Here is a 25,005-nt window from a genome sequence, read left to right as displayed (position 1 = left end):
TAGTGGACATGGAGAAGGTGGTATGGGTGTGAGGTGGGGGGCTCCAGGAAGGCACACCTGACAAGGCTGGGAGTCTTGAGGGTTAGAGAGTTTGAGGTTCTGGAAGGAGTGTGGTTAGCAGTTAATGAAGGAGACATCAGTGTGTTGGAGCATTATGAATACGGATTTATTGTATTGTATTTAAATATATCCAATTATTGAATCGTTTCTACAATTACATCATTTAAAGCATTAAAAAATTAAGATGGGTTTCAGATTTTCACATTTACACAAAAAATAAGTTTTTCACTACTGTGGGTGGCATCCATGAGATAGATGGAAAGGATAAATAAAGAGGAAATCTCAAAAGGTTCCCCGAAGATGTTTTTAAGACTGGAAATGCTCCATCTACTACAAGTCCTTGTAGTTAGGGACCTGGCCAGGGGCTCGAGATGGTGGGCTTGTTCACGGCAGTAGGAGCCTCTGACTGATGGTCCTCAGCTCTGGCTGGACATTAGCATCTCATGGGACCCTTTACAAAACACCCATGTCCAGGCCCTGTCCTCCTAGGGTTGCCAGAAAAAACACAGGATGCCAGTTCAATTTGAGTTTTGGATAAATAACAACACAATTTTTAGTGTAATTATGTCCCAAATATTGCATGCCACCTCCACAGACTATTCAGTTCTTTTGTCAACATAACAGATGTACTGTGAGTTTCCTAACAGGGATTCACCCAGAGGAGAGCCCTGGGAGCTCCCGGGCCTGAGCCCAGAGCCACAGCCTCAAGCAGTTGGAATTCCCACATTGTCATCTCACACGTTCACAACCTGCCTGTCCCTTGTCAGCCCCCTGGAGGTCACACGGACTCCAATTCTAGTTTACACCCCCGGGCACTGGCTCATGCTGTGCCTTCTGCCTGGAATGCCCACTCCACCTGGCTTATCTGGGGAATGTCCACACGTCAATCCACTCCGGTCCAACTCCACCCACGGAGGGTGTCTGTTCTGACCTTCCAGGAGGAAATGACCTCCTGTTTCTATGGACAAACTCATCAAACACATCAAAATAACTCTGGGGAACAGGGAGGGCTGTGGCATCTTCCTGTTGGTGTCTGGCATTTGGCAAGGTGACCGGCACATAGAAGGTGGTCATCAAAAGCTTACTAAGTAAAAGCTCCTCCCAGCAGTCCAGTGAAATGCAGCTGTAAAAATCATCCAGACGAGTAGTTACAAAAGCAGGAGTGTGCAGTGATTGTTAAACCAACCAAACTGAACTGAGCACCTACTAGGTGTCAGGTGCTAAGACCATCTCTTGCTTTTATCTCCCCATCCTGCAGAGAACATTTACACATGCTGGTCCTCTGGTTCTCATGATTACCCATTGATACTTTGACTGATTTCAGGAGAGAGATTTGAGGGGCCCCACTGCTTCTTCCCCAGACACTAGCTCACGTGAGCAGCCAACCTGGCTGGCCCTCCGGCCCTACTCCTCAGCTTGCCCTTTCTCTGGCCTTCAGCGTTTGTCAGCCCTGCTGTCTGGGAAGGCTGGTTTTTCGATACTTCAGCTCTAAGCTCTCAGGCCTCCAGCTCAGTGTGCATCTCAGGGCCGACCACCCGCATGGTCCTGCTTTAGGGACTAAAAAGGCAGGAGCTGCTCCTCCCAGCAATGCCGCCAATCCTTTCCATGACGTTTGCTCTGACAGCACTCCTGCAAATCATCTGAAGGCAGCTGCACCCCTCTGCACCCATCCTGCGGGCGCCCTCGGTGGCTGCACCTCCGGTCACTGGCCCATGGTGCCAGGTGGCCCTGCCTGACCACCCTGCGTGGAAGGCTACTGTCTCCACCGGGTCTTGGAGGGACCTTTAGCCCTGTATGCATCCATGTGCATAACGGCCTGGAGCAGAGGGCAGCCAGGAGATCGGCTGGGCTCCTGCCGCTGTTTTTATGGGTCTGCCCTGTGCTGGGGCTTCACTCACGTCATCTCACACTCAAGATGCTTCTCACTCAAAACCCGCTCTCATGGGACAGCCACACATCACAAGTACCTCTCATGAGCTGAACTCCCCCGAACAAACTTGCTAGCTGGGCATTTCCATCCTTGCTTTAAATAGGAAAAGACTGAAGCTCAGAGACAGCAGCCAAGGACAGAGCCAGGACTCAAACCCAGACTAAGGCTCTACTGCTGACCCTGCTGCCAGGCCCTGGCCCTGCCTTCCAATGTAGGGCGGACTCTGGCGGCCAGTCGTGGCAAGATGCCCTCCACCTGTGAAATCCTGGGTGCTCCCAGCAGGGCACTGGACACGGGGATGACCAGCCCATTTTATAGATGGGACAACTAAGGTCAGAAAGGCCAAGTCACCTTTCACAAAACAGTCAGCTAGCCCAGTCTGTCCTACTCTAAGGACAAGGAAGCTTAACAGGGACCCAAGCTTAAAGGAAAAGAAGTTAACGTTTGAAGGTAGAATTTCTGTCTTCCAGCGGTGTGTGTGGAGGGTCGGGGGAGGGATGAGCTCCTTGATCTCCTTCAAATCAGAGTTTCCAGGAGCAGGGTGGGCAGCCTGAGCTTTGGGGGCTGCAAACCTGCTTCAAAGCCGATCACACCACATTAGACCAAATGCCTTAGCACCCCTCGCTCCCCCTTTCCTAGCCTCAGTGCCTTATCCAGGAATTGGGAGCAGTAGTGCCTCACAGGGAAGGGCTCAAACCACACACTTGATCCCGATACGCCCCTGGGAGGACCCGGCTCCCACTGCCTTGTCCGGAGCCCTAAGGCCTCCTGAGGCCCTTTCCCCCCATCAGCCTGCACGCCAAAACTTTGTCCCTATTTGCTCCCCATCAGGTCCTGTGGCCTGTGCTCACTGGAAGTCAGCTCTCATGTCTAAGAAAGCAAAGAAGCTTTCTGGGTGTCACTGCCCCCACTTCTGACGGGTTGGGCCCTGGGGGCAGGTTGAGAAAGCATCTGGTGAGCGCTGGGCCCAGGACCACTTTATCAGCACCAGGCCCGCCCAGTGCTGGCACCAGATCCCCTGCTGCTGCCTGATAAGAAGCTCAGCTCTGCTTTCTTGAAACCGCCTGGAGCCTTATCAGAGGCAGACCTTGGGTGAAGGAGCCATTTCCATCAGCGTGAAGAAAGGGAAGGAAAAAAAAAAGCCGGAAGGAATACAACGCCTTTGCACGCAGACACAGCCAAGCTATGTGCGCTGCTGGTACAGGGCAGCGCCACGGGCGACCCCGCTCAGGAGCGAGGCGGGACCTGAGCTGAAAGCAAAGAGGTGGGCTCCCTGAGGGTGCTGCCGGCCAGGTCTCCCCACCTGTGTGTGTTGCAGGGGGGCAGGCCATGCTTAAGCGTGAAGCATTTATCCCCTTAGATTTTATTTTTTTATTGAAGCAGAGTTGATTTACAATGTTGGGTTGGTTTCAGGTGTATAGAACAGCGATTCAGTTATTATATGTATGTATATATATAAATTCTTTTCCAGATTCTTTTCCCTTATAGGTTATTAAAAAATGTTGAGTAGAGTGCCCTGTGCTATACAGTAGGTCCTTGTTGATTATCTATTTTATATATAGGAGTGTATATATGTTAATCCCAGACTCCTAATTTATCCCTCCCCCCTTTCCCATTTGGTAACCATAAGTTTGTTTTCTGTCTGTGGGTCTATTTCTGTTTTGTAAATAAGTTCACTTGCATCTTTTTTTTTTTTTTTTTTTTTTTTAGATTCCACATATAAGCAGTATCATATGATATTTGCCTTTCTCTGTCTGACTTCACTTAGTGTGATAATCTCTAGGTCCGTCCGTGTTGCTGCAAATGGCAGTGTTTCATTCCTTTTTAGGGCTGGGTACAAAAGCCCCTTAGGTTTGTAGCACATAAAGCGCACGGCACCATGCGGGGAGGCTACGGCCTGCCTGTAGGTGAGCCTGCCAGGTGCAGAGTTTGGAATCGAATGACACCGGGATGTGGGCCTGCCTCTGCCATTTGCTGTCGGTGTGGCCTCGGGACATTCACTTTATCCCCTTCCCAGGAACACTCAGGACACCGAGTTGTGTGATACCCCGACCCCTCTTTTAAGCGGAGTATAAGAGCACTCCCCTCCCCAGTGGGCACATGGACAGCCCACCCTGGCACCTTGGCTTAGAGAGACTCAGGAGATGCTGACGCCCTCTCCACGCCCTCCGGCCTGTGTCAGGCTGCGGTGAGGACCTGGCGAGATAAGAAATGTGCTCGTGCCTTGGTATGTGCGAGCAGTTCCGAGTACAGACGGGTGCCCGGTGGCCCGACTTCCAGCAGGGCTGTTCGTGGATGTGAGAAGCCAGTCGCTTGAGTAGCACCTGGATTCTCGTGCTGGGATCACGTTATCCGAGGATAGGAAGTGTCCCGGATGAGCTCCTGGGTCGTGTTTACGTGGCCCTGGTCACTTATCTGGACGGCTCCCGGGCTGCTCAGCAGACTAAACACAGCAGTGTGTAAATATAAAGCAGATGAGACTAACCTCTCAACCTCCGTTCCTGCCTTATGAACCTGGCTGCTGGAGGGACCTGCCTCTGCAGAGAGTTGTATTAATTTGTGCCTCTGACATACGGGTTGCAGAGAGACTGAGGTGGTAGAGTCCCGGCTTCCAACCTGAGCTGTAGGAGCCTGTGCTGGCCACGTCTCCGATCCCAGGGAGAAGGAGCCTGTGTTTCTAGGCTGTTCTTTCATCCCGCTGGGGATGCAGGCACACGCGTGCACACACGGACAGAGGCCGGCTTTCAGAAGCCTCTCTGGGATCGCCGGTTGTGTCTTCTGGGTGAGGCTGAGGGGTCTGTGGGGACCTCCTTCCCCAGGCAGGTGGCAGCATGGACCCCAGGAGCCTCGGGCTCTAGACCACCCTTGTCCACAGCCTTTCCTGGTTCTCTTCTCCACCCCTGCTGGGCCAGACCCTCCACCCCTGGGGGCTGCTCCGTGCCCTCTGCTGGGCTGCGTCCCCGGGGCTTGCGTGGACTCAGACCTGCAGGGGAGGGACCAACGCACCCCACCTCTGGCCCTGGGTGGGGCTCTGTCCCATCTCTTCACGCTCCCAGCTGGTCCCCAAGGGTCCGGAGTGCCTGTGATGGCAGGTACTGGGGACCCCGCATCCACACTCATTCTCTGTAGAGCCCGGCATGGTCCTGCGGAAAAGCTCTACATGAAAGATGCAACTAGCAGTTTCAGAGGGGCTCTGAAAGCCGGCCTCTGTGTGTGTGTGTATGTGCGTGTGTGCACACGTGTGCCTGCATCTAAGGCGTCTTTCAGGGCAGCTGAGAGCAAACGGGGCACTTGGTGAAGTCCCCCTGCCTCCCCCTGCATCTCAGGCGCTGCTTGGGAGTTCCCTGCCATCCTCTTCCCTCCCTCTCAGCTCCTACCCCGTGTCACGGCTCACTCAGGGACTTGCTAGAGTGTTAGCGGAGAGGCTGAGGGGCTCATCTCTCGGGGTTAGAAGCCTTCTGGCAGGGGAGGCTCAGGAAGGTGCTCCAACGGGTGCTGGGACACAGTCCCATCGTCCCTCTGCCGCCTTACCTGTCTGACTTCATCTCCTGGTTACCACTTTCCACTCTCCTCTCCTCAGGGCACTGGCCTCCGTCAGTTCCTTGATCAGGCCAAGCCTACTCTTACCACAGGGCCTTTGCATGTGTTGTGCTCTCTGCCTCCCGTGCCTCCTCTCAGATATTCCCATGTTTGGCTCCCTGGCTTCCTTTAGGTCTTTCCTAAACATCACCTTCCCCAGTGAAGATTCTCTTTAAAATGGCACCCCCTCTCGTCCCTCCGCCCTCTCTCCTCTCCTGGCTTGATCATCCTCCCTGCACTCAGCACCATCTGACCTACAGAGCATTCTACCCACGTGTCTTGTGTCCATCTGTCCATCCGCACTAGAACATAAGCTCCCTTTTGGGATGACTGTTGGTTTGTCCTCTGTCACATCCCCAGGGCCTGACACACAGCTGGTGCTCAAAACAGGCTCATGCACTGTGAGTTCTGGGCTAAGAGCTTGCTGGTGCCGGTGGCAGAGGCAAAGAGCGTGGGTGTAGACTCGGGGAGACTATGGTTGAACTCAGGAGCCACTGCTTTATAACTGGTGAGGTGTGGACACACTTTTCCCCCCTGAGACGCCATATACAATCTGAAAAGAGGGATAATAACCTCCTGAGATGTGGAGTGACGTCAGTAAGTTTGATAAAGAAGATGTGGTACATATGTACAATGGAATAGTAGCCATAAAAAAGAATGAAATAATGCCATTTGCAGCAATCCCACTCCAGGGCATGTACCCAGAAAAGACAAAATCTCTTAACTTGAAAAGATACGTGCACCCCAATGTTCATAGCAGCACTTTGCGCAATAGCCAAGACATGGAAACAACCTAAATGTCCATCGACAGAGGAATGGATAAAGAAGATGTGATACACACACACACACACACACACACACACAATTGAATGCTACTCAGCCATAAAAAGAATGAAATAATTTCATTTGCAGCAACATGGATGGACGTGGAGATTATTACACTGAGCAAAGTTAAGTCAGAGAAAGACAAATATCATATGACATCGCTTATATGAGGAATCTAAAAAAAAAAAAAAATGATACAAATGAACTTATTTACAAAGCAGAAACAGACTCACAGACTTAGAGAGTGAACTTACGGTTACCAGGAGGGAAGGGTGGGCGGGAGGGATAGTCAGGGAGTTTGGGATTGACATGTACGCACTGCTATATTTAAAATGGATAACCAACAGGGGCCTACTGTATAGTACAGGGAACCTTGCTCAATATTATGTAACAACCTAAATGGGAAAAGAATTTGAAAAAGAAGAGATACATGTATAACTGAAGCACTCCGCTGTACACCTAAAACTAACACAACCTTGTTAATCAACTATACTCCAATAAAAAATAAAAAGTTAAAAAAAAAAAAAAAAAAGTTCAGGACAATGCTCCTGGCCCAACACCAGTCTGGGTCCCAGTGAGAAGCCCTGTTTTCTGAATGAGGGGGGAGAGCTGGCTGGTCCCGGGACAGCCTGTCTGGTGTGTGGCCCTTTTTCCTACACCTGCCTAGTTGGGGTGAGGATTTTCTGCAGGGCAGCAGGAGAGCCCCGGCTGCCTGTGTCTACAGAGGGGGTGACAAGAGGGCAAGAGAAGGTGAAGGCCAGGAGAGGGATCCTCCCTTTGGCAGCCTGGGTGGATCAGGTCAGGGGAATGAGACACTCCGTCTGCACCCAGGTGAGAGCTGGGCCTGGCCTGATGGGCCTCCCTGGCTGCTGCCTGGTCCCTGGCCTCGGCTGCAGGTCTTTCTTCCATGGCTTCTCATCCACCCATGAGGCTATGGTTTCCCCAGAGAGGGGTGCAGTGGGGCCAGGTAGGCTCTAGGCCTAGAAGTCGAGCCATTGGAGATGCTCCTATTGGTTCAAGACAGAGGTCAGAAAATTTTTAAAATAAAGGGCCACATAGTAAATAGTTTAGGCTTTGTGGGCCATGTGGTCTCTGCTACAACTCTGCCGTTGTCCCATGAAAGCAGTCATGGACACGTGCAAACAAATGGGCGCAGCTGTGTTGCAATACAACTTTACTTATAAAAACAGGTGGCAAGTGGATTTGGCCTGTGGGCCTTTGTTTGCAGACCCCGGGCTTAAGTCTCTGTGTCACTGAGTCTCTCTCTTCCCTCTCAGGCTAACGTTTGCATTGTGCTTGCACCCTGCTAGGCCTGGGCCTTTACCTACGTCTTCTCATGTAAGGTGCCCACAGGGATGGAGCCATTGAGTGGCCGACCTGCACCTTGAACCCAGGTCTGTCACACTCGCAGCCTATACTTTCAACCTGTGTGATCATTAGCTGTGTCCACTACTGTGGCCACTTTATACAGATTCCAGAGTCTGGCCACACCCAGGGCTCACTGCATCTTGAACACCCCACGCGTTTGAGAGGATGCAGGCACCAGGGCAGTGGAAGCCAAAGAGGGTGAAGTCACCATCCCAAGTTCACCTGCACTGGTTAGTGGTGGGGTTAAGACAGTGGTTGGCGAGGTGGCATGGCCTTTAAACCTTGCACGGGGTTGAGGCCATCTCTGCTGGTGAGGGCTGTGGCCCGGGCCTCTCCGACTGGGCCCTGGGTACCTCCACTGGCTGGCTGCACTGACTGGCAAGGCCCCGTCATAGAGAGTCTCTCCAGGGACTCCTGAGCCCTGAGATGTCAGGTCCCAGAACAAGACAAATGGCCTATCCAAGTGGTCACAGCCTGGCTACATCAAAGGCTTGCTCCAGGGAGGCCAGAGGAGGTCTGGGCAGCGTCCTGCTGCGGTACAAGGGTCCCTGAGTGGAGCTAGTTGGCTCAGGAGACGTCAGAAACCGAGTCAGAGGAGAACTCCCACCCTCTGCTCGTTTCTCCTCAGGGAGGGCCCCACTCAAGGGAGCTCAAAGGAGAACCATGGGGCCCCTGGGCAGGAGGCAGGGCAGTGAGAGGTCAGCCTTTTATCTGTGTAGACAGTCAGGCCTCTGTTCCCAGAGCCCCAGGGCAAGGAGGGCAGGAACTCAGATAATTGTGCCTTCAGGGCAGTGTGACCCCGTGGCTTTTACCAAAAGCACAGAGGATGGTGAAGATTTGGCCACAGGCCAGAGCCTCAGGAAATAAACAGCCCGGAAGTGCCCCTTTGTGGGAAACACAGCCTTCCAGGGTGTCTGAACTTGGACGGAAAACCATGGATTTCATCTGCCTTTGACTGCATTGTCCTCAAAGATGTACTCTGACTTTCTCTAGCATTGTTTGCTTTTTCAGTGAGTGAACAAACATCATTTCACTCAACTGAGCTCTTTAAAAATAGCATGTTCCAGAAGATCTTTTCAGAAGCTCCAAGATTCTTAAATAGGAAATGACCTAGGGGTGGTGACCAAAGCCTGATATGAATAAGTGTCGTTTAAAATTGCATTGGAACCAACTTTCTTTCACTCCTGTGAAAGAGAATTTTGTTCCCCTTTGAAACTCCGCATTTCCAACACATACAAATGGTGGCGGTGAGCAGGGCTTAAAAGACAGCCTCAGGGCTGGAACATCTGGGTTCAAATAACAGCCCTGCCACTCACAGCCTGTCCTGCATCTGGAAGATGGAGGCGCCATCCACAGACCCAACTCACAGTGAGGGATGAGGGTGACAAGGGACGAACACTTCGAACCAACATTTGCTCAGCGTGTAAGACACACCAGACCATCCATGCTCACAGCAGGTACCCCGTATACTTGCAGTACTTTTTGTATTTTTACATCCTTGCAACTTGTCTTGACTTAAGTCATTCCCCAGAGTTAGAACGTTCTCAGCAATCAGCATCGGTCTGTGAACTAAATATTGCCTGTCGTATCAGTAAACAGAGGATGCTGCAGCCATCAAGCCATCGCATTACAACCTCCCAGACGGTGAGTCCTGAGAGAACTCAGGATGGAACAGGAAGCCCCCCATCCAGCAGTCAGCCACTGCAGTCCCCCCTCAACGAGGCACCCTGAGGAGACTCAGGATGAGAAAGCACAGGACACTGGCCCCAGATAGCTGAGGTGCATATCAAAGGAATGATTTCAATGAGCCCAGACTCTTGCATCTTCCCATACATAGAAAAGCGCTAAATTCATTAACATGAGATGTCTGGTTTTCTTTGATTAACAGTAATCTTTTGAAGTTCTGACTACCTGGTCTTTTGTTGCGAAAACTCCTATATATCTTGGCTCCCCACCTTGCCTCTTTGGAAAAGTTTCTCAGAATTATCTGGAATGCTGTGTCCTGGGCTTAAGTCCTCAGATTTGTCCACTGAATAAAACATAACTCTCAACTTTTAGGTTGTGCATTTTTTTAAATTTTCTTTTTTTAATAAATTTATTTATTTTATTTTATTTATTTTTTTGGCTGCATTGGGTCTTCATTGCTATGCATGGGCTTTCTCTAGTTATGGCGAGCAGGGGTTACTCTTTGTTGTGGTGCGTGGGCTTCTCATCATGGTGGCCTCTCTTGTTGCAGAGCACAGGCTCTAGGCCTGTGGGCTTCAGTAGTTGTGGCTTGTGGGCTCAGTAGCTGTGGCTCGCAGGCTCTAGAGCACAGGCTCAGTAGTTGTGGTGCACGGGCTTAGTTGCTCCACGGCATGTGGGATCTTCCTGGACCAGGGCTTGAACCCATGTCCCCTGCATTAGCAGGCGGATTCTTAACCACTGTGCCGCCAGGGAAGTCCCGGTTGTGCATTTTTTTCAGTTGACAGGTCACTGACAACTTCTTCAAGCACAAAGTCTTAATTCAATAAGATAAACCTATATCTGGTTAAGGAGAAATTAACCATAATTTAATATCAGCTGTCAATATTAGCTAATTTTAGATAGCAATTTATATTTGAGAAGTTACCTTACTTTAAGTTATTCTTTAAATATCTAGATATCTTCTTTAAATATCAAGAAGACACAGGCAATTCGATCTGAAACCTGAATTCCTGTGATAAGAAATTTCTCACTAGGAGAATGGGATGCTTTTCATTCCTGTCATGATGTGTGTCTTGCTGCCCCAAGCCCAACGATGCTTTAAGGGCAGGGATCTTGTCTTAGACTTTCTTTGTCTCCTCCTGCATCCCTAGGGCAGATGACAGGATGGACACATCATAAGCCTACGAGTTTCTGTTGATGAACCACGGATGCACACGGTGGTTAGTAAACATCTGTGGATAAATTGTTTCCCTAATGGAATTATCCATCTAGTTTCTAACTTTTCAGATTTTCTTCATGGACTCTTGAAGTTTGATAAGAACCTTTCTCAGGGAATTAATTGGTAAAGTGATTGACAGCTAGGTGTACACTGCAGTCTGGCTGTAGGCAAATAATTGAACCAGTGAAGTCATTTCACGGCTTCATGTGATGGAAATGTCTAATACGGAAGGATCCTCTGAGATGCAAGCCCCAAAGCGTCATCACTGATGACGAATAGTGACTGGACATCAGGTGACCGTCCTGGGAGGCACCGGCTAGGAGGCTGCAGACTGGGTTACGTGAAGCCCTCAGTGTCCAGCGATGACTTGAGAGTGACCGTCACAAGGGGGCCCTGGAGTGAGGTCACCAGGCCTCTTCTCCCCCACTCCACTATAACAGATGTGTTTTTATTGCTTTCATATTTCCAGACTTCATCTAAGAATTTATGTTGTAGAAATGTCATTTCTCCTGAAAAGAATTGCAGTGGAGATTTGTAGCTGTGACATCGTTTTTTAATGTGTGTGTTTTTCGGGGTGGGGACCCCAGGTGGGAAGCCACTGATTTTGGAGATTCAGGGATGGGTGGCTTTCATTCCTTTTGGTGACTCTGAAGTCCCAGCACTAGCTCCTCCACATCACCCCATCCTGTCCCCACTTAAGAACCTGGTGAGTGAGTTTCCGTGGCAGAAACAGTGCACCCCCAAGGGAAGCAGAGACCCGCACTCCATGTACTACAGCTGGCTGTGTAAACTCTCCTAAACATCTCTGAGCTTCGCTTTATTCACCTATCAGAGAAGGCGAGTAGTGCCTCTTTTTTTTCATTTTATTTTTTATTGAAGTAGAGTTGATTTACAATGTTGTGTTAATTACTGCTGTAGAGCAAAGTGAATTAGTTATACACATATATATATATATATATATATATTCCTTTTCTAATATTCTTTTCCATTATGGTTTACCATAGGATATTGAATATAGTTCCCTGTGGTATACAGTAGGAGAACAGACTGGGGGTTGCCAAGGGGGAGGGGGTTGGGGGAGGGACGGACTGGGGGTTGGGGTGAGCCGATGAAAGCTTGTATATACAGAATGGATAAAGAGCCAGTAGTGACTCTTGAATGAAGAAAGGAACTAGATTTGAAAGTGCCTAGCAGAGGAGAACACACAGTGCAGGAACGGTCCCGTGACTGGTGATACTTCAACAAAAGACAGTGCTGCCGGCCCAGGGGTGGGTCTGTGGTGGAGGCAGCCCAGAAATTGGCCAGGAATTGGTGGAGGCATTATTCTCTCCTGGTGCCCTGGCAGTGACCCTGAGAGGCAGCTGCCCGCTGCCTCCCCGGGGAAGGGTGGGAACTGCGTGTGGGTTGGCCTCAGCTGGCTGCGCTTGCCCGGTCACAGCCCAGCCCCTGTGGGCCACGAGGAGCATTTCATCAGCAGCTGCTGGGCCGCCAGGTGGGGGCCAGCAGAGGAGAGGGGAGCCGGCACAAGTGGCCCGGGGTGGGGTGGATAAAGAATGGCTTTTTCTTCTGAGGCAGGAGAGTGACCTGAGGGCCGCGTGGAGCTGAGCAGAGGGGCAGGGGGTCGTGGGCAAACCCCTCCCAGCCCGGTGGGAGGCAGAAGGACACACCTGGCTCGAGGCTGGACAGTGCCAGTAATGCCCAGTGAGGCCCTGGGGGAATAACCTCTTTGAACCCCAGTTTTCGTATTTCCATGGAGCTAATAATATCTATTTCTGGAGTTAATAATAGCTACATCCAGGTAACATCTTCCGGTTGAACAAGGTACCATGTGTATCCTCCCCGGGCGTGGCCAAGAGCACTCCCCACACCGCCTCTGCACCTGTGCTGAGACCCACCATCCAGAGAGATCCGTGCGGCCTCGGCAGGCGCTTCGTGGCTCCCCCCGGGCCCCTCGCTGTGTGGCCTCTGTACACTGAGGTCCTCCGTCTTTATCTCTGCCTGGGTCTCTTTCTGAACTGCCTTCCAGCTGTCACCTGGCTATCCCACGGGTACCTGAAAGTCACCTCTGCTCTAGCGAGAATCTTCCTATATCCCTCTTCTTGGTCTTGTATATATAATTGTACAGTGAACAGGAATTGCTTCTTTCATAATGAAACAGGGCAAAGGAAACTTACTTTTAAACTTTGAAGTGAAGAATAGCCTAACTTCCTCGCTTAAAAAAGCAAGAGGATAAGAGAAATACAGAGATAGACATAGAGATAGAGACAGAGATAGATAGAGATAGAGATAGAGATAGAGATAGAGATAGAGATAGAGATAGAGACAGAGATAGAGATAGGTAATCCCCGGTGGTCCAGTGGTTAAGACTCTGCGCTTCCACTGCAGGGGGCACAGGTTCGATCCCTGGTTGGGGAGCTAAGATCCTGCATGCTGCGTGGCCAAGAAAAAAAAAGAGAGAGAGAGAGAGAGAGAGAGAGAGAGAGTCCTGGGTATCCTCAAGCATTTCCTTTGGATTCTCGCAAGCTCCTGCGGGTAAAGGCAAAGAACAGGCACGGGGCAGACACTGCAGCTGCCCAGCCCAGGGGCCCTGCCGTGGTCGGGCAGGGCAGCACTGCTGGGGGTGGGGCGGTGTGAGGACTCGAGATGGAAGCCACGCAGAGGAGGATCAGGGCTCTGGGCGCTGGGCAGGAAGGGTGGCCGGGCCGTGCAGGGACCAGTGGGCACCCAGCCCCGGGGCCTGGATGGGCTGAGTCAGGGCCACAGGATGGCTTTCGTGGGCCTAGGTGCTCTGCCTTCCTGGTTCCTTCTCCCCCCAGATATTAACAATTGTATTTTAGAGGGGCATTGATATAAAGACAAATGCAAGGTTTAGTCTTAAAAGTTCATTTTTCCCGTTTGATTTTAAAAGAACCAAAGCTTTTTTGTGGTTCTCTAAAAGCTCTAAGTGTTGTGCCTGATGTGTGAGGTGGCCCTGCCTAAGCCCCTCCTAGAAACACCTGCTGTGCACGAGTGAGGGGTCTCGGCTGTCGGCAACGCACGTTGCCTCTTGAGTTTCTGTATCATCACATGCAAAATGGAGATAAAAATACTTGCTGTAGGGCTGCTAGAGGGTGAAATGAGATAACTTAAGCAGAGCGCAGCCGACTTTCTACGCTTTGAGTCAGGGAGACAGTCGGTCAGGATACTTTACAGAATTTGTAGAAAAGAAAAAAAAAAAGAGACTGTAAAATTAAAAAAAAAATGACAGCTTGGGATTTTCAGCCAAAGCTGAAATGAATTCATTAAAATGAGAACTTTGGCAGAAGCTGAAGGAGGGCTATTCAAATGACAAGTCAGTCCCACGGCACGATCAAAGGAGAGAAGGCCCAGCTTCCTCGCAGGAGTTCAAGCACAGGGAAGAGGCTGGAAAGGGAGAGAAGGGGCCCCTCCCAGGAGAGAGGGGAGGCCCAGCTCTGCACCCATCCAATGGCAGCACCAAGGGAAAGAGAAAAACGCTGGTGAGAGAAGACACTGAAAGATGGAGCGGCTGCGGGCCAGATGGGAGGGAAGGGGCCCCATGTGCACACAGGTTGGGGTGCACAAGGCATGCCAGGTGGGGAAAGGTCAGTGGGCTGAGCCAGAGGCCGCTGTGGGCCACCGAGAGGGCAGGGCTTACACAGGATTGGGAGGAGATGCAGGTGAATATGGGACCAACAGCACCCTCTGTGTAGGCCAGGCTTGTCTACACTGGTTGGACCTTCACATCCCTCCATCCCTCCCTCCCTCCATCCATCCACCCTTCCATCCATCCATCCCTCCCTCCCTCCCTCTGTCCCTCCATCCATCCATCCATCCATCCATCCATCCATCCCTCCATCTATCCATCCATCCATTCATGAGTGTTTGTTTTTTTTTTTAACATCTTTACTGGCGTATAATTGCTTTACAATGGTGTGTTAGTTTCTGCTTTATAACAAAGTGAATCAGCTATACATATACATATATCTCCATATCCCCTCCCTCTTGCATCTCCCTCTCACCCTCCCTATCCCACCCCTCTAGGTGGTCACAAAGCACCGAGCTGATCCATGAGTGTTTTTAAGGAGGCTACTCTTCCCCAAGGCAGCTGAGACCCCCTATTGTTAAGGGGCTGGCATTCAGGTGAGGCTGGGGAAGCAAGTGTGGTCCTCCTCGGGTACTAGGTAAGGAGACTGAACTGCAGAGGGTAAAAGGTTTGCTCAAAGTCACATAGCTGGTGGGAGAGGACACATGCTCTCTGCTGCTCTCCGACCACCTTGCCCACTCTGATAAATGCAGGAAGGACCAGATGCCTTGGAGGCAGCTGTCCTAGCTCAGAAGGGAATAGCATCCCAGGGCTATTACAAAGGCAGCTCCCTGCTGGGTCTGAGGGACTTGCCCACTCTGATAAATGCAGGAAGGACCAGATGCCTTGGAGGCAGCTGTCCTAGCTCAGAAGGGAATAGCATCCCAGGGCTATTACAAAGGCAGCTCCCTGCTGGGTCTGAGGGCCTTGCCCACCTGGAACCCAAGGACCAGGGCAGACTGTGCCTCCTCTCCTTGGTATTATTTTCCGTGGCAAATGAGCAAACAGGGACAGGAGCAGGGCATGCGGAGGGAGCTGGGCAGTGGGGAGTGAGCCAGAACTCACTGAGGACACCCTCAATCACTCAGGCAGGGGCAGTGGTGAACTCGGACCAGGCACTATACTAGGAGTTTTATCTATGAGCTGAGATGCCGCGGGGCGGGTGCCACGTTCAAGGCCACGGCCAGGTCAGAGCTGGTCCACATTCAAACCCAAATCCTGAGCTCTAAAGCTGGTATTCTAACCTCCTCATCACTAGCCAATTGAGGCCAAGTGTAGCTGTACTAAATGTCTTCAAAAAGTACATCAGGGGGAACTGAGCTCGAAGCCCCCGCTTGCTAAAGGCGGTGTGTGTTGTGTACGGTTCCAGTGAGAGTGCTTGGTGAGCATCTCCAGCGAAAGGGCCTTTCATAGCCAGTGGACTTTGCTGCCTGGTGAACACAGAGGTCACAGACCGGAATCCAACACAGAAGGCAGGCAGGCAGGATTGTTTACCTGGGTTTGATCTGGCGAACCACAATTGCCTTCACTTTAAGACACTGCTGGGAACACATGTGCCCATAGCTATGGGTAACATAGGACGACCCTTCATTCCAGCGTCCATGGGGGGAGCGCTGGGGCCCAGGGTCAGCTGGCAGCCGCATACTTGAACCCTCAGAAAAGTGGGCATTGTATGAAGGAGAAGGAGGGCAGGAGGTCCCAGCTGTGCTCCCTGCAAGTGGCATGCCAGTCCGTCCATCACAGTGGAGATAAAATGCCTCCATCAGGTGTGGTGGGTGCAGTGAGATGACGGGGCAACCTTGCCGAGAGCGTGTCCCTCCCAAGGGCCCCCAAATGCGAGCCCCCTTCCCTCAGAGACCTGGCGGGGGTCACAGGTGTGTCCGCTGAGCCCCAGAGAGTATGCCGACCGCAATGTTTTGGCAATAAGAGAAGGGATATGTGGCAGATACAAGACAGGGGCTATAATAAAAGCATCATAAACAGTTATTCATCCCAGTTGTTTTAAACTCTCAGTCTGATAATTCCCACATGTCTGCCATGTCTGGTTCTGGTTCTGACTCTGTCTCTTCAAACTGTGTGTTTTGCCTTCTAGTATGTCTTGTAATTTTTCTTGGCAGCCAGATGTCATATATTGGGTAAAAGGACCTATTGTAATGGGGTGGCGAGGTGTGGGGGAGGGGAAGCACCCTACGGTCCTAGGATGAGATCTGTAGCCCATCCCTCTGCAGCGTGAACTTCACAGGTGTTCCTCCGTGTTTTTCTCTCCTTGCAGGTGGGCCCAGATGGCTACAGTGAGCTGGAGTTGGGTATTTTCCTTCCCCCAGGTCAGTTATGCTCTGATAGTATCCCATCGGGTTCGGCTCTGGTTAACTAGCTTCCCTGAGGCCAGGCTTTGTTAAGAACGGGTGCGCTGGTCCCCTCCTTCCTGCCGGAAACTCAAGAAGACTTTACTCCGATATTTACCGTGGGCATCTGCTCAAACTCCAGGAGGTGGATCTCACAGTATTGCGGGGGGCCCCTAATGACTAGGTCCCCCTGGAGTTTTTAACTCTCAGAGGAGTCCACGCTGAGTCTCCAGCAATTCGTCAGTCCTAAAGAGTCATGAATGAGAGCTGCAGAAGATGTCAGGCCAGGAGGAAGGGCAGGGCTGCAGAGTCAGGCAGGTGGGCAGCCAATGATGCTCTGACACCCATCACCGGGCGAGGCAGGTGGGTGCCTGTCTGTGAGCGCAGGGAACCAGAACACAGGCTCTCTGGTGGCTGGAGGGAGGGTCGGGGGGAGCTGTGTGAGGCTGGGTCTGTGAAGGGACCTAGCATCTTGGGCTCAGGCTCTCGCTGGGGTGAGAGAGAACTGGCTCCTGACAGTATCTGCCATTGGCTAAGATGCGGCACACTAACGTTCGTTCTGAAAGGAGGTACCCAAATTAAAACTTATAATGACTAAGGGCAGGAAGTGGTGTTCCTGCAGAGGTTCAGATTACATAATGATCTGAAGGAAGCCCTAAGCAAAGATGGGGGAGGGTGGGAGGGGGAGGGGATGGGGGGTAAGGAGGGAGAAGATGAAATACCCAATCAGTGCTGAGCGGGAAGGGGAGCTGGGCGGTGATGGCTGGGGCCCATCAGCATGTTCTGAGAATCTGTTTTGGTTTGACTCTTTGGTCCATTTCAATTTATTTTATACTGCCCTCCAAGTTCTGGATTAGGAGCTATTGAGCAGATGATTTTTAAAAGGGGCCTTTGGCCTCTGGAGCGGACGTGGGCCTGGAAGTGTTGGCCTTTGGGTTGTCTGTGCAGCCACCTGTTCGTGTCCAAGTTGCTGGCTGAGCTCCTCTCTGAGCTAGGCCCGGTGGCGGGGGACAGGTGGGGTCACAGAGCTTCTTGGAAGTCAGAATTCCTGGAAGGTGACAGACTCAGAAATCTGTCGGGGCTGCAAAGTGTCCCCAGGGCCAGGGTGGGTGGTTTTCTAGTGTCAGGAGGGCCCAGGGAAGCCTTAACTGACCAGTAGGTGTATGTGTGCAGGGCGTGGTACCCAGAGCGCCCAGGGGCCTGAAGCAGGCAGGCGTGAGGGTGAAGCTGGAGGGACAGGGCCATCCAGGCACAGAGAGGGGCCCTAGGGATGTCAACCTAAGCGGGCTGTGGAAGGCAGGGTGGAGGGCAGCAGCTGGCCCAGTGTGGGTCAGGCCCGACCACAGAGATGGGAGTGAGGGCGGGCAGCCATGGGCCGAGGTTAGACCACAGGCCTGGCTGAAAATCTGTGGAGTCGTTAGCGGGTTCTGAGTGTCTGTGCAAAGCCATAGCCATGATTTCCTTGGCACAGTTCTCACGGTGTGTGGGCAGCAGAAGGCCCCGCCTGGCACACAGGGCCAGCAGGCCCACATGCACCCTAACGCCCCCCTTAGGTTGGCCTCTGTTGGCTCTGGGGTCTCACAGCCTGTGTCCACAGGCTGGCTGTGCCCTCGGGACCTGGGAGCCCTGGGGAAGGTCATCACCCTCCAGCCTCCAGGGCTTCATCTGCAAAACAGGGGAGAATATGCCTGTGGGACCAGGCTGTAGAGGAGTGACCCATGCAAGGCTGGACCACAGGCCTTGGCATAGAGGTACTGACGTTGTTCTTACATTATCAAAAGCAAACCCAGCTGCTGTCTGCTAGGGAGACTCTGGAGATGACTAGCACCTGCAGGCCAGGTTTGCTTTGATTAGTTCTGTTAACAACAGCCGCAAATAACGCTATCACTGGGCGCGGTGCCAGGTCCTTAGTCTCTGGTTCATCACGTGACTCCTGCCAAGTCGCTGTTATCCTTCCCACCTACAGATGAGAAAACCGAGGCTCCGAGGTATTGTGCACCTCCCCAAAGCCAGTAAGTGTCGGGGATGAGATCACATCTGGTCTGACTCCACAGCACAGCCCAGTGTGGGGCTCTGGTCCACCCTCTTGCTCATCATGAGAGAAGGGACACCACATCATTTAACTTCTGGGGCGTGTTTCCTCACTGGTTAGGGACCTGGTAGGAAGTGGGCAAAGGCCATACAAGGTATTTCCCAGCAAAACAAATACAATATCTTACACAGGTACAAAAACACGTGTAACTACAGAGGCACACTCAAAGGTGACAACATGGTTTTCTCATCAGATTGGCCAAGATAAAAACCACACAGTGTGAATGAGGATGTGGGGAAATAACGATTTTCATTGGCTACTGGTAAGTGTTAGAAATTCATGTGACCTTTTGGAGGGTAATTTTTCAGTATCTACTAACATTGTAAATGTACATACTCTTGGTCTCAGAAATTAAAATTCTGGGGGAATTTATCCTAAAGGTATACAAACACATGCATGCAAAACCCTACTTACAAGGGTTGTCATGGCAGCACTGTGGCTAAAAAAAGAAATCAAAGACTGTACACAACCCAAATGTCCATTTGTGGAGGAATTGGCTAAATAAAATAACCAATTCATTTATAATATTCATGCTGTGCAGCCCCAGAAGGATGAGTCTATATATGGTGATAAGGTATAATCTGTAGGATATAGTCTTATGAACAAAAAAGATGAAATCGAATATGTGTTTCATTTTGCCAATGAAAAATTAATTGTATATACATATAATACTTCTAGAAGCAGTCTCATAAATGAATAAAGTTACTGCCCTGGAGGTGGGAAGAAAGTTATTCTTTTCTATTATGAACTCTTCACGCATTGTTTAACTTTGTTTGGTTTGTAGCTGTGCTTACTGGGCCTGTTGTGTTTGCTCACTCTTTGAAAGGTGTTTTGGTTGGGGTCTCCGAAGGGCATTTGATGGACTATATATCTGCCACCCAAAGACGCAAACCGATTTTATTTGCCAGCCTCTCTGTGCTAGTGAAGGGCCTCTCTGTGCTAGTGAAGGGCCTCTCTCTCTCTCCCCATAGTCGATGGGCGGATGCGCTCCCACTGCAAACACAGAACACCTCTTACCCCTCACTCCTGTTTCCCAGATTGCACTGCAAGTCCCCAGAAATAACTGCGCAACTCTGGGCACCCTTGGAAGGTCCAGCTGCTGGCTGTGCCGAGGCCATGTGACTCCCAAAGCCACGGATATCTGGAGGGGTTGCGCAATGGCTGTGATGGAATGTCATCTGGCACTGAACGAAACCCTCCCTGCTTTTCCCAGAGGTGGCACATTCTATATAAAGCTGCCAGACCTGGCCATCTCCTTGCTGAGCCTGACCCCTTCCCTCCAAGGGCAAGGCAATGGATTTCTGCACAGGATTTCTCCTCCGCAATAACTGTGGCCTTTGGGCTTATGGGAGTTGGTTGAACCCACAAGCCCAAAGGCTAGGCTAGGGGAGGCCTGGCCGGGAGGGAGCAGAGGGTCCTCTCTGTTCTAACGTCTGGTTCTGAGGGGCAGTGATGTAAACTGAGACAGGATATAGACACATCCTGCCTGAGTCAGCAGCGCGAAATAGGGCCCCGTGGTTCTCCCACGGCAGAGATCCTGCCAGAAAGTCAATCCTAAGGGTAATCTGGAATGGTATGCAAGTAAGGGCTGCATCCCCACCAGTTCCGCAAGGGAAGTGTCTGCAGTCATTGGTCAAGGTCTGAAACTTGAATCCTGGAGAATTGCCGCAGGGGGAGGAGGGGGCGGGGGCGTGCGGTGGGGTGGGGTGGGGGGGCGGGCAGGACAAGGCTCCCCGAGCAAGCCTGTCCTCTCCAGACAGGAATGGCTGTAGGCCTGCACTTCCTCGGTGCCTGAACTGGAATAATTACAGTGCCTCGTCCCCTTAACCCTGGTCCCGACACACACACACACTCGCTCACTAGTGTCTGACTCACCCTCACAGACACACACACGCAAACACTAACTCACACAAGCTCATGGATCCACAGTATGATGTAAGATGAAAATAAGGATGGCCGACACTTATCAAGCACTTAACACGTGTTCATCTCTGCGCTGAGCCGCTGACATGCACTTAATTCTCACAGCCCAAAGAGGCACACTATCCTGCTATTCCCACTTTGCGGATGATGAAACTGTAGCTAAGAGAGGTGGGCTCGCCTCAGGTCCTTGTAGAAAGAGGTCCCAATGCAGGCAGCAAGGCCCTGACTCCACAAGGTGCACTGTGCACACCCAGATGGCGCAGAGGGCCCTCACCCACCCGTACACACGTGGCCATGTACACACAGAGGCGCAGAGCATGCAGATACAGACCCAGCCGCGCTCACCCAGGCTCAAGTTTGCCGCCTAAGGCCACACAACCTTGTTTTTTTTTTAAGACGTATAAACCCATATCATGATCGTGTTAATTACGCAACGTGATTACATTCTAGACTCAGAATGTCTCCTCTCTGACAGTTTCATACGATCAGACCTAACCAGGGAGGGATCAACATTCTTTTTTTTTAAATAAAATTTTACTTCTTTATTGCAAAAGCCCAGTGGCGGGGGAGGCCCAGCAGTGTTTCGGAACATTGCTTTTGAGATTCACAGAGAATCTCACGGCGATTTCCTTTCCGCAAGAAAGCATGTGATGGTTTTAGAAAGAAAGAAAACAGCCTCTGAAGAACTGCAACCGCCCGAACGGTCAAGGCGAGCGGATCCCTGCAACATGGGCGTGGGCGTGCGGCTGGTTCCCGCCCCGGGAGGGAGTCGGAAAGTTGGCGGAGTTAACTCAGAGTTTCTGCGGACGCGCCTCCACCGTCCTGCCCGGGCAGCTCCGGCAAACAACTTTTGCTTTCTCTCTGCGCTGCTTACCGATCTGCCTCTCCCCCTTTATTCTCTTAGGGGAAAAGTTCTGGCCACAGGCGCGTCCCCAACAGCACACAAAGAAACACAAAGCCAGCGGATGGCCGCGGGGGCGGTGGTGGCCTCTCCAGGCCCAGGGCGCGCGGAGCCCGCTTACCAGGCTCGGGGCTCCGGACCGGGACCCCGCGATGCCCGGGGCGCTGTGATGCCCGGGACCCCGCGATGCCCGGGGACGCGGCCGGGCGGGCCCCTAGTCCCCCAGGAGGCCGGGCGCGGCCGGAACCCCGGGGCTCCTTGCCCACCACCCCCAACCCGGCTCGGCCCCCGCGGACCCGTCCCCTGGCGAGTACTCACCTTGGCGGGGCGGGGACGGGGGCGGCGGTGTGACCTGGGGGCTGCTCATCGCCGACCGGTGCGGGGCGCGGCCCGGGGGACGGTGGTTGGCCCTCAGCAGCCGGGAGGAAGCGGCACCTGTGTCACACTCCTCGGCGCGGCCCGAGGGGAGGGGCTCCGGCCCCGAGATAGGCAGACTTCATTTAGTTTTTTCTGCAGACTTGGCTGGTGGGGTTTCCACCCTTTTTTTTTTTTTTTTTAACACAGACACCCGCCCACTTCTGAACTCTTCTGTGCTCCGACTTCCCTGCGCAAGAACCACATTTTTCTAACTAGTTTCTGTTTCCATCTGCAGCTACCACATACAGAGGTTGTGGTTGAGAATTACCCCCCACGTGTGGGCTGAAGAACTCCCAGATGTGACATGATGGCCTGCCCCGCCACCATCCAGGACGGTGACCAAATACGGCCAGACCTGCGTTTCAGTCTTGGCTGGTCCTTATGAGGCCTCTCAGATCCGCGGGGCTTTTGTGGCCTGGGAAGAGTTCCTGGCTGGCTGGCCCCTTCCGGCCCACCGTCCCAATCCATGGGCTAATGTCTGAGAAAGAGTCTTAGGGAAAAAGGATTGCTGGACAAAGGCCTGTGACTTATTTGGATCACCTTTGTTTGAGGCTTCCAGACAGACTGGAGTTTGTGGAGAATTCACTTTATTAGGCAATTAAAAACTCGACATGGATTTTGACACTCTGGTTAGTTAAATGCAGTCTACCCATCTCAACCAAAAAGAATGGTGTGTGATATGCAGCATTAAGTTCTCCTCACCCCGCAGAGAGAAAGGCAGGGAGCTTGAGAACGTGTCACCCTTGTTTTAAATCCCAGTCCCAGGAAACACCCTGTCCTTCTCCTGTCTCATGTCTGATCTTTCCCGCGGTGCTTTTCATTGCTGTTTACCTGACAGTCCTCACCTCTGCTGCAATCCCAGGGCACCATTCCAGCTGTCTGTACAATGTGTATGCTGTTGGGAGTACCCTCCCGATTGAACACAACTCAAGGCTGCCCCCTGGAGGTGTGCGATGCAGGTGCTCTGCCCAGTTCCTCCCAGGCTGGACCACTCCAGGCATCTTTATTAGAGCTGCCTGTTTGACACAGTGGGAAACTGTTCCTAATTCTCTTAAGTTAGATATTGCTTATAGATCTTTAATCAGACTTCCATGCTCAACATGTCCATGTTGACGTGAAGTGAACTATTCACAGAATGTCTTTGGCCAGGTGTGGAAATTTTGAGTCTCAGTTTCCTCATCTGTAAAATGGAGACAAGAACACCTACATTCCAGAGTTTGAGAGAGACAATGTCTATAAAATAACAGTGGGGCAGAAGAGGCATTTAGTAGAAGCTGGCAGTGATTACTGTAACCATGTAACATTTTGTTTTGTAATAGATATAGGTCTATGTTGGATAATAGTATCCGCTGTGTTCAGAGTTCATAAATAAAACAACTTCAATTATCTGAAATGCAGCTGGGGAGCTGAAAGGAAGCCAAAGACCAGTCAGGTAACTGAAGAATGAGTCCCTAGGTCATCCCACCTCACTTATGGGAGAACTTCTCAGAGGCTCACTTACAGTTAACTGGCCTTTAGACATAAGCATAAGAGGTTTGTTTAATTAATTTCTTGGGGTAGGACAGGTTAAAAGCACCAAAAAGTAACAAGAATTCCTTATAGACAGGAAGCCAAAAACTAAGTAACTAACTAAACGACTGAACAGCAAAGGTAGACATCCAGACAAACTATAGAGTTCAGATACAAGAACAAAGTAGCATTTGTTATACAACTAAAACATCTTTGCTCCATCCTTAAGTGGAGGATGTGACTTCACCGTGGGGTACCAAGGAGCTAAGGCTTTGGGACTCCATCTGGGTTTGAGTCTTTACTGCCTTCCAACTGAGTAGCCATCAGCATTTTACTTAACTTCTCTGAGTCTCACTTTTCTCGTCTATGAAACTGAAGCAATCTGCAAAGTTGTTGTGAGTGATACATTAGACAATTAACCATTAATGGGATAGTACGATGTCTTACTCAGCACATAGAAGTTAAAGATATCGGTCCCCATCCCCTTCACAGGAACACTTGGTTTATGTTAAGGACCCCAGGCCATTCTGAAAAGAAGGTAAGTAGTATTTAATAGTGAGTAGTTCAGCTAGCAGGGACACGCTTGGTATATTTTAGAAGATTTAACCATGGAAGTGTCTAATTTTAAAGAAATGAGGGCTATTTTAAAAAGGTAAAATAATTATATGAAACATTAGATTATATGGCAAGAGTCTGACATTACATCGCAGAAACACATTACTAGTGTGTCTTCATGTGTAGGATGTTTATTAATGGAGTAAAGAACTCAGCTATATCTTATAAAAATAAGACAGTTCTTATCTCACTTAATTCCCATAAATACCTTCAAAGAGGATATTACCAAGAGCCCACTTTTAAGGTGAGAAAACTGAGGTTGGGAGCAGTGACAAGAACTTGTCCAAGGCAGTGGAGCCAGGATTGAGACAGTATAGTACCTTGAAAAGTACAGTAGTACAGCACAACAGCTGGCATACAGGGGCTGGCATCGAGTGAACAGGCAGGAAGAGTTACTGACTGGAGGAGGGAGAGGAGGTGGGAGATGGTAGAGCTGAAGGGTCGTCAGCAATAGGAGACAGAGGGCAAGCTGCAATTTCACTCACGCCTGACGTGGATGGCACAGGTTCTGGTTCCTTGCTGGATTCAATTCTATCCACCCTCTTGAAAAAATGATCCAGTGATGTCTGGGTAGTAGCTCTTTTCTTCTCATCATAGATGACACGGTAGCAGTGGATTGCCTTTTGAACAGCTGCTGCAACCTTCGTGTACCATTCTAGGTTCGGGTCCTGTGCCTGAAAAACTAACAGTGCCTCCTCAAGTAAAGAAAATCCCCTTGCCATTTCCTGTGTCGTGAATCTCTTTGATTCTTCAGTTACTTCTTCCTCTTGTCTCTCTTCGTCCTTTCTCTGGGCATGTTCGCATCTTTGAAAGCTCGCGACTTGAAGGTTCCTATGTAGGGGACTTACTGTATTGCAAATACAGTAAGTATTTTTTCCCTTTGGGTCTTTTTCTGGTTCTTTCTCACTGGCACAGAAATAGTTTGACTTATCTGATTGGCAAGTTGGCAGCTT

The 25,005-nt window shown here is 51.0% G+C and overlaps 1 protein-coding gene across 1 annotated transcript in view; it reads right to left on the bottom strand.

Annotated features, from left to right (window-relative positions):
* The window catches only part of GYPC (glycophorin C (Gerbich blood group)), a 44,646-nt gene extending 22,563 nt beyond the window's left edge, over window positions 1-22,083 (bottom strand). Inside the window, exon 1 of the mRNA XM_068545288.1 lies at window positions 21,830-22,083. Within this exon, the coding sequence (XP_068401389.1) occupies window positions 21,830-21,878 (49 nt within the window). The 5' untranslated portion in view covers window positions 21,879-22,083. The remainder of the gene's footprint in view (window positions 1-21,829) is intronic.
* Between the last annotated feature and the right edge of the window lie 2,922 nt (window positions 22,084-25,005).

This window comes from Eschrichtius robustus, chromosome 5, assembly GCF_028021215.1.
Source record: "Eschrichtius robustus isolate mEscRob2 chromosome 5, mEscRob2.pri, whole genome shotgun sequence".
NCBI lineage: Eukaryota > Metazoa > Chordata > Mammalia > Artiodactyla > Eschrichtiidae > Eschrichtius > Eschrichtius robustus.
This window is presented reverse-complemented; position numbering and strand designations above follow the sequence as displayed.